General features: G+C 54.0%; 1 protein-coding gene across 1 annotated transcript; it reads left to right on the top strand.

Moving 5' to 3' along the window:
- Window positions 1-232: 232 nt before the first annotated feature.
- On the top strand, window positions 233-8824 carry RPS19 (ribosomal protein S19). Its single transcript, XM_038528786.1, has 6 exons — window positions 233-323; window positions 792-862; window positions 1143-1243; window positions 7056-7239; window positions 7753-7807; window positions 8763-8824. Exons 2-6 carry the CDS (start codon window positions 792-794, stop codon window positions 8787-8789), a joined length of 438 nt encoding a protein of 145 aa, XP_038384714.1. The 5' UTR covers window positions 233-323; the 3' UTR covers window positions 8790-8824.
- Window positions 8825-9269: the final 445 nt, after the last annotated feature.

Raw genomic sequence — 9269 nt, 5'->3', positions numbered from 1 at the left:
CCCGATCAACGCAAACGAAGCCACCTCGCCACCCCCAGCTCAGGATCGGAGCTCTGTTTCGCTCCGGGAGAGGAAAGGGTGGGGAGGAAGCACACCTCCACCCCCGCGTGCCCCTGGCTTTTCCTCTGCCAGCCCGCCCCCTGGCCACACACCCTCCCATCTCCACGGAGGCGAAGCCGCATTCGCCCTGAGAGAGGCGGAGCGGCTCTTCTGGTCCCGCTCTCGCGAGCTCTCGCACCTCTCGCGAGACTCGACGCCCGACTTGTGCGCCCGGGAAACCCCGTTGCTCCCTTTCCCCTGGCTGGCAGCGCGGAGGCCGCACGGTAAGGCGGGCGCTCCGGCTCGTGTTGGGCGCCGGGCGTCAGGGCCCGGCTCTCCAGCCGGGATCGCGTACCGGGAAGGGCTCCGAGGCGACCGCGTGGGGCCGCCCCGCCCCCTGGAGCCGCAGCCACGTGCGAGCGGCAGGCCCGGACATGCCTGGACCGCGCGGTCCGGGAACCGAGGCTGGACCGAGTGGGCGGCGGAGATGCGGGAGGCGCCCCCGAATCGGGCCAGGGTCGTCTCCGTCTCCATAGCGGCGCCAGACCGTGCTGGTGCGACCCGCAGAGACCGCGAGGCGCGGTGAAGTGGAGCGCCCGCAGGCGCCGGGGCCTTCAGGGCCCAGTTCCGAAGTGGGGCCTTGGGAAGTAATGGGAGTGCGGCGGTTTCGGTGTCGTGGGGGCCGCACCCCGTCCCCTGTCAGTCGTCTGCCCGGGTCCTGAGCTCACATGCTTGCTCTTTTTTTCTTCCAGATGCCTGGAGTTACTGTAAAAGACGTGAACCAGCAGGAGTTCGTCAGAGCTCTGGCAGCCTTCCTCAAAAAGTGAGTGTGGGGATCGGGGCTCGCGGCCTGTGGGGGCTGTGGTCTTTCCGGGCTCCTGGGCGGGCGTTTCTCTCCCCTGGTGGAGGGAGGCTTGTGAGGTCTCTGTGGAGTCTGCTTGTCTGCCTGAGGCCTGGGTCTGGCTTGTAATTGGGTTTCAGATGCTTTGTATTCTGGGACACGTGGGGCTCCCCTTAACCTACAGTTATGCTGAGCAGAGGGGATTTGGGGGACGGAGTTTGTGGAGACTCCTGAATCGTGCCTCTATCGCTGTTGATCCCAGGTCTGGGAAGCTGAAAGTCCCTGAATGGGTGGACACTGTCAAGCTGGCCAAGCATAAAGAGCTTGCTCCCTACGATGAGAACTGGTTCTACACGCGAGCTGGTGAGGAACTGGGGCCTCTGCCTGGGTAGTGGGGGCCTGGGTGACCCCTGGCACAAACCATACCTCCCCATTCTCTGTGAGCCCAGGATAGGCAAGAGAGGTGAAACTTTTTAAATCATGGTTGACCTACGGTGTGAGAGGAGAAACCTCAGACGGTCCCTGTGTGCTTGTGTGAGACACTTGATATCTTCACATTCTGAATTTGTTTTCTTCGTTTGTAAGAGGGTTAAGTGAGGACCTGTGGCTTCCTCTGAGCCTCCAGGGAAACCCAGGGTCAAGCGAGTGTTCATATTTTACTTAGAGGTGGTGTGTTTTAGAGGGAGGTATTTATGTTCATGGGGTCTACACTCTCTGGGTTCAAATTCTTCTCTACTGCTTACCTGTGGCCTCCCCATCTGCCTGTGCCTCTTGTTCTCTTCTGTAAAATGAGGCTGATGGAGATGCCTGGGTGGCTTACTGGTTGAGCATCTGCCTTCTTCTCAGGGTGTGATCCTGGGGTCCTGGATCCTCCACGAGACTCCATATCACATCAGGCTCTCCTTGGAGCCTGCTTCTCCTACTGCCTGTGTCTCTGCCTTTGTCTCAGGAATGAATATGTAGAATCTTTAAAGAAAAAAAATAAAATGGGACTAATGAATGTACCATTGCAGGGTTGTAGTGGGAATCAAATGAGTTTATAACTGTTAAAATGCTCTGGAGTTTACCTGTGGCAGTAATCCTTCAAGAAAAGTCGTGTGTGTGTGTGTTTGTTTTTTTTTTTTTTTTTAAGATTTATTTATTTATGATAGAGAGAGAGGCAGAGGGAAAAGCAGGCTCCACGCAGGGAGCCCGATGTGGGACTCGATCCCGGGTCTCCAGGATCACACCGTGGGCCAAAGGCAGGCACCAAACGGCTGAGCCACCCAGGGATCCCCTCTATTGTGTTTTTTAATGTTTAGATCATCAGACTCACTTTCTCATTGCCTTTTTAGTAAATTATTTCTAAGAGGTTGGGGTCTGGCCAGATGATTCCTTTCTCTAAATCTTGGTAAGTTCCAAGTGCCTGAAAGAAAGCCTTATGGTCTCCCTGTAACCATTGCCAGTCCCAACTATTGGTTTTCCAGTGATGACAACTTGGAAGGAATGACAAATGTAGTACCTGATAGCACAGTGCTCATTTTCACCTGTCGTTGACATTTTAAGTTTCTCCAAGCTGTCTCCTCATTAAGGCCTAACTTGGGGATGGGAGTGGTGCTGGTCAGTGCTCAGTTGTTCTAGGTGGCAGCCTCTGCATAGGCCTTCACTGAGGGCCCTCAGCCTCTACAACCTTCGATCTTCCTCCGTGACCTAGGGGCCCTATCCTGGCCAAAGCTTGTCTCCTGATAGGAAGTAGGCGGGAAGCAAGGTTTGGGAATTGAGAAAACCTCCAGATGACCTTGAGAAGAGTTGACTTTGGTACAGATTGCCTTAGTGCTGTGGAATATGGACCGTTTCATAGATTGGTGGTGCACTCGTGGATTGAATATCTGTGAGGTCCACTCTTCATTCAGGCCTACACTGGGCACAGGGGCAGCAGCCTCAGATCTCTGAGGTTGAAAAGGTCAACTCAGGTGGGTAGGGTGGATGGCATTATGGTGGGAATCACTGCTGTGCTTTCAGGAGGAAAATGGGGTTGGTGAAGGAAAGCTGATGTGACTTGCCTGGGCACATGAATGAAGAGGTCTGGGTGAGACCACCACCCCATCCACCCATCTAGGGAAGAAAGCAAGCCTGCCCGATCCTGAGTTTTTTGGCAATGCCCCAAGAATCCATTGGTCATGGCAACTTTGGGTCTAAGATGAGAATTTGAGGTAGCTTTTCCTGTACGGTTAGGTACACATGCATATTTTGCTTAATCTGCCTTATCAAAAACCTCCAAGGTAGAATTGGTGGTTTCTGTTTTATGGTTATTGTCAGGAACCTTAAATAACATGCCAGCTAGTGATGCCACAATCCACCCCATCCGTGCCATCACTTTGAGGAGGGGGTCTCCAGCTCTCTTCCCTTAGCTGCATTTCATACTTTATTTTTGGAGGTGGGGAGAGATTAATAGGAAATGAGATCAGGACTCTGGGCAATACACACAGATGAGTCTTGCTGTAGCTGTGGCCCCTTTCTGCCTACCCCATCCCTCCTCTTGACAACTAAGTGTGTGTGCTCTTCTGGTCTCCCTTACTCAAGGTTCCCAGATTCCTTTTATTTTGGCGGGGGTTAAGATTTATTTATTCATGGAAGAAGCAGAGACCTAGGCAAAGGGAGAAGGTAGCCTCCCTGTGGGGAGTCTGATGCAGGACTCGATCCCAGGACCCCAGGATCACTACCTGAGCCAAACCACTCAACCACTGAGCCACCTAGCACCCCCCTCCCGCCCCCATTTGTTTTTTACCTCTATTTTCCAGCTGCCTCAATAGTATATAGCCTGGTGATTCTAGACAGGTCTGTTGGGTACATTTTTGTTGGGATACCGCTACGCCTGTTTGTTTACATCCACACCAGAGGTAGAGTTGTAGTTGTCCCAGACCACATGGCCTACAAGGCCAAAAATGTTTACTCTGACCCTTTACAGGAAAAGTTTGCCAGCCTAGTTAGAGTTCTCCCATACTTCAGACAAGTCATAGGAGATACTCTGCTACCAAAGAGGAAACTAAGGTGCCTATGGGGTGAAGTGACCCTGGGAGGACATGGCAAGCAGTCTGTGCTGTATTTGCTTTTTTTCTTTATTTGGATCATGAGGCCTTGGCCTCTAATCTCCTTGGAGATTTGGAGCCAGAGCACAGTAGGACAGTGGCCTGTTCTGGTAGGCTGAGCTCTGGCAGTGGGTGGGTGGTATGGGACTTGACTTCTGGAGGCATGTTGATAGAGCCATTGTGGAGTGAACACGTTTTGATCTCTGGTGGAGGCAATAAAAAGGCAGTTGGCAGAGCCTTCCTGAGGGCTCCTCTTGAAGAGGAACAGAGCTAGAGGAGTTTAAGAGGTCCCAAGTCAGTGGTGAAGGGTGAGGTAGGGCTAGAAAGAACCTGTCAGGAGCTGCTCTAAGAAGAGGAGGGGCGGTGTCCAGGAAAGACCACCTTTAGGGCTTTGTGAGGGGCCTTGGACAAACTCTTAATCTCTTGATTTTTAGAGGGGAGGTGAGAATCCATTGTCTCGTCTTGACAGTGAGTGACTGCTGAATTGGGACATTGGAGTGCATTTCATTGTAGGATGGAACCTGGTTGTCTCTGACCCCTGCTCAGGGCTGGGCAGTCACCCATGTTGTGTTACTGGCAGAATCAAGACCTTGCAGGAAGAAGATCGGGGTGACAATGTCAGGAAGTCATTTTTGTCTTTAAAAGCTTAGCAGAGGAGGGTTGGGGGCAAGATGTACATGAGAGGCTTCCTTTTCCCACTTTGTGACTCGGGAGATGAGAATGGGGTCACAGATCTGAATTTAAACAAGCTGTTGAGATGCTGGCTTGCAAAGACACTTGTGCAATTTCCTTGGTCCGCCAGGTGCTCCAGTGCATTCTGACCCTCTTCCCTCTGGTGGCCCCATGCGTGGGGCATGCTGCTGGTCCTTCACAGTTGGAGGCACCAAGTGACTCCTGGATACTTGGAATAGGATTTCCCCCAGAGGAGTGGAGCAGAAAGCCTTTAGAGGGACTTGAGGAGAAGCCATTTGACTCGCTGTGGCCCTCATAAACAGCATCTAGGATGGCCTGGATTTGTGATGTTACAACTCCACTTCAAAAGAGGTTGGGGGCTGGGTCTTCTTCAGGGGTGGAGGGGTGCGAAAAATTGGTCAATATTTCGTAGAATTTGTTTCTTTTGACTGTAACAGCTTTCAGTTTGTGGAGTTAGTACTCTTCTAATGGGTCAGGAGAATAATTATCAAGGTGAGGGGGGCACCTCGGCTTGTGATGTCTGACACCACACCAGATAGTTTGATGCAGCTTTAAAAAACAAATTAGGGGCACCTGACTGGCTTGGTTGGTGAAATGTCTGTCTTCTCCGATCATGATCCCAGGGTCCTGAGAGAATCTGGCATTGGTCTCTGCTCAGTGGGGACCCTACTTCTCCCTCTCTGTCACTCTGCCTACTTATGCTCATTTGTTCTGTCAAATAAAATCTTTTTTTAAAGAACTTTAAAGCAACCCGCCACCCCACCATTTCAAAGAAACTAATGGTTGGACTTTGCTGGAGCTTATTCTCTGCCACTCACTTCTCAGGATTTAAGGAAGTCTTCCCCTTTAGGTACCATGACCCAGACCACCTGAAACGGAAATGGACTCTCACAGCTGATGAGGAGTAGTGTTGGGATTCAGACCCTTTGGTATCAGACAGTTCGGGTTTAGGTACCCCTTTTTATACAGAGCCCAGATCGGGTTTGAGCAGAGTGTTAATCCTGTCTTGGCCAGGCCTCTCCAGGGCAGCTGTGTGCTTAGGAATATGCATCTCACCCCCTTCCTGAGGCTGTCCTACTCTCACCCAGGCCAAGCTGTGGAAGGAAGGATGGTGGCTGTTGGGCATGTGAGCTGGTAAAGTTCGGAGTTCTTCAGAGATGTGTCCCTGGAAAGGGAGTTTTGGTCCTAGAGGTGGTGTTGGGAGGGTAAGGGGTAAAGTGGGGATGGGAAGAACCAAGGAGAATGGTTTTTAAGGTGAGCAGCAGCCAGAAGCAGTTGTTCTAATAGGTGGTGAAGGGTTCATCTGTGCTATGGCTCCCAGAAGCCCACAGCTGTAGCTGGAGATTATGTTACAGGGGTGCAGGGGCCTGGGGAGCAAGTGGTGTGGAAGAGCTACTCTGGGAGGGGCAAGCAGAGGGGTGGCATAGCCCTCTTCAACTGGTCAAGTCCCCCACCCCCAGGGGGTCGTGGACACGGCCCAGCACCCAGCTCTTCCGAGTAAGTGGTTACTGAGGAAGTGAGTCCTGATTGCCCCTTTGATCTGCGGGACTAAACCTGACTTGCTGGTCTCCGGGGGCCCTGGAATGACCTGGAGTCCTTGTATCTTGGGCCCCAATTCCTTCATGTGCAGTGGCCCCCTGAGGTAGAAAGCCAGAACAATCTGGAGGGGCAGTCCCTCAGGGCTATGTGACTCCAGACCAGTGAGTACTTTCTGGAGCCTGTTAGCTTTTCTGTGAAGGAGACTAGCCTTAGGCACCTGTGCAGTGTTCACAGCCACGCTCCTCTGAGGGACTGTTACTCCTGGTTCTCAGATGAGGGTGAGGACTTGCCAAGGCCATGCCATCAGGCCAGGTGCTGAGGGTATCTTACTGCCTCATGGAAGAGAGTGAAAAGCAGATCGTCCAGTGCCTGGTGGAGAAGCGATTCTGTAGGACAGAACCGTGAGGGAGTGGGGACTTGCCCAAGCAAGGCTAGAGATAAGAACCTTGTGTCCACAGAGTGGGTGACACCCGTTCCAGGTTGCATGGGGCATCCACCCTGACCCTGAGTTCTCCAGAGCTGAGGGGCTTGGGGAGCTGCACTCCGGTAAGCAGCATGTCCCCTCCCCTACCTTCCTGCCCCTTGGGCCTGGGCACATGGAGATGGACAGTTGTGGCTTAGGCATTTTCTAGGCTTTACCTACAGGTTAGAGTCCTCCTTCATGGCAGCATAGCTGTGGTGGGGCAGCTTGGTGGTAGGGGCCTGGAACTGGGCCTTGGTGCATCTTCGCAGTTCCCCAGGCCGGCCATACGAAGGGAAATACTAGCTTCCACACGCGCACAGAATTGATAGGTGTGACCTCGAGCAAAGCCCTTCCCTCAGCCTGTCTCGGCTATGGAAAGGAAGGGTCCTCACAGCTTCCACGCACCCCACAGCTTCCACAGCACGGCACCTGTACCTCCGGGGCGGCGCTGGGGTCGGCTCCATGACTAAGATCTACGGGGGACGTCAGAGAAACGGGGTCATGCCCAGCCACTTCAGCAGAGGCTCCAAGAGCGTGGCCCGCAGGGTCCTCCAAGCCCTAGAGGGGCTGAAAATGGTGGAAAAGGACCAAGATGGGTAAGTGGGAATGGCGGGTGATGGAAGAGACCTGGGGCCAAATCACCTGTAAGGAAGTGATCTAGAGCCATCCTTCCCCCTGTGGAGAGGTGTCCGGTCTGTCCTGCATGGTCTGCAGCTGCCCCTCAGGCAGGCAGGGGATTCAGCAGAGAAGCCAACAGTCAGGGGCCTCACCCCGACCTCTCTGGCTGACTACCCCGAGCTCTAGGAAGGTAATTTAGCGACTGTCCGCTTTCATTAGCCTGCTCGTTAACTTTTCCCAATTGATTTTTCGGGGCTTTTGATCTAATGCTTGCACAAACGACACCCCAGCAGCTCTCAGGGGGGCTCCCACTGCTGCCCCCAGCTTGTTAGAATGCAACCAACTAGGGCCCTCGGTGGGACTTGGCTGGTGTCATGTGCTCCCATGGCCAGGTGCCTTCTTGGGAAACCTGGCTCACATCCAGGAGGGGCCTGGCAGTGACAGGGCTGAGAGCCGGCACTGATGGGGGGCACATGACCCTTCTCCCACAGGGGCCGCAAACTGACACCTCAGGGACAGCGGGATCTGGACAGAATCGCCGGACAGGTGAGGCCTGGGTGTGGGCCAGGACTGGTGCCTTAGTCACTGCCTGGGCATTTTCAGAGCCCAAGCTTTGTTAGAGTTTCCTCCCCTGGAAGGCATAGCCTGGGCTGGTGGGGGTCAGAGAGGGCTGTCTGGGGTGGGGAGTGGGGGGGGCAGGAGAAAACATTTCTGACTTCCTGCCAGCGCTGGTTGAAAATGTGGGTGCCGGAGTGAGGGGACCCCAAGCCTGAGGTGCAGCCGGGTTGGTTTCTCATGCAGGGCATGTTTCTGCACACACAACTCCCTCTTCCCAGGTCAGCCTTCTTAGGATTCTGGCTGCAGTGTTTCCTCCTATTTTTCATGCTTACTGAGCACCAGATGGGACGGCTGTAGAGAGGGGGAGGCAAGCCAGCTCAGAACTCGGGTCTCCATCCACATGACTGACTGGCTGGACACCTTGGGGCAGAGTCCATTTGCCTGGAGCCACCCCCATCTGTAGAGCAGTCTGTCCTTGCCCGCATCAGAGGGTGGTAGTGAGGGCTCAGTTAGCTACAGCAGCAGGAGCCCCCAGGCTTTCTTCTTTATGTTAACTCAGACCCCCTAGGAGCTTTGGAGGGGGCTCAGTCACTTAGTCAAGTAGCAAGAGAGAATAGAAGGTGTCAGCCCCCTGGGAGTCCCAAGGGTGGCCTGGAAGGAACCAGTGAACTGTGCCAAGGCAGGGCCGGGCCTTACACAGACACCCCTGTGGTGACAGGGCAATGGGTGTTGGAATCCCCCTAATATGCTCAAGTCCCAGTTGACACTTCTGTAAAATGAGGGAGTACCTGAGGTGGCAGGGATCCAGGGATCCGATTGGCTGGACACCCGTCAGGCCACGAATCCAGTTGCCTGGTGTCCCTTGGATAGTGGGGAGGTGCTCTGAAGTACCGAACTCCAACCCCACAGCTGATCTTAATTACTCTCCCATCTTTTCCCGCAGGTGGCAGCTGCCAACAAGAAGCATTAGAACAAATGCTGGGTTAATAAATTGCCTCATTCGTAGTGCTGGTCCCAGTCTCTTGATTGGCTGGTCCTCTTCAGTTTGGAGGCCCAAGGAGGGAGCACTGCATCACTGCGCCGCACTTCCTTCCCTCGTGAAAGGGGGGCTAGGGGTCCCCTGGGTGGCTGCAGCACCAATAGCCACTAAAACCCAAGGCCCAGCCTTGCCAGTTCAAAGACTTCTCCCGCAACCGGGGTGGCTCCAGACCTGGAGGCTCTTGCCCCTCCTCCCACATCCTGCCTTTGCAGTTTTCAGATGAGAAACTGAAAGGAGTGGCTGTGAACCGTGGCCCCAACTGGGGCCTGGGCTGCAGAAGTGGCACTCTTCCCCCTGCTGGAACAAAGCAGGAGGGGCAGATGGCTTCTTCCCTGCCAGCCTTCACTCCTGGCATCTCCTTGAGTGCCTCCTGACCAAGATGACCTGTGTGCACCTTTCATTGGACAACAC

The sequence above is a fragment of the Canis lupus genome, chromosome 1 (genome assembly GCF_011100685.1).
Source record: "Canis lupus familiaris isolate Mischka breed German Shepherd chromosome 1, alternate assembly UU_Cfam_GSD_1.0, whole genome shotgun sequence".
In the NCBI taxonomy this organism is placed as follows: Eukaryota; Metazoa; Chordata; class Mammalia; order Carnivora; family Canidae; genus Canis; species Canis lupus.
The sequence above is the reverse complement of the archived record's forward strand: the minus strand, read 5'-3'. Positions and strand labels throughout refer to the sequence as shown.

What these genes read in the sequence shown, in the direction of transcription:
- RPS19 (XM_038528786.1), top strand. Translation starts at nt 792, where the DNA reads ATGCCTGGAGTTACTGTAAAAGACGTGAACCAGCAGGAGTTCGTCAGA. An exon ending in CTGGTTCTACACGCGAGCTG is followed by an intron (nt 1,244 to 7,055) that starts GTGAGGAACTGG and finishes CGCACCCCACAG; the next exon opens with CTTCCACAGCACGGCACCTG. An exon ending in GTGGAAAAGGACCAAGATGG is followed by an intron (nt 7,240 to 7,752) that starts GTAAGTGGGAAT and finishes CTTCTCCCACAG; the next exon opens with GGGCCGCAAACTGACACCTC.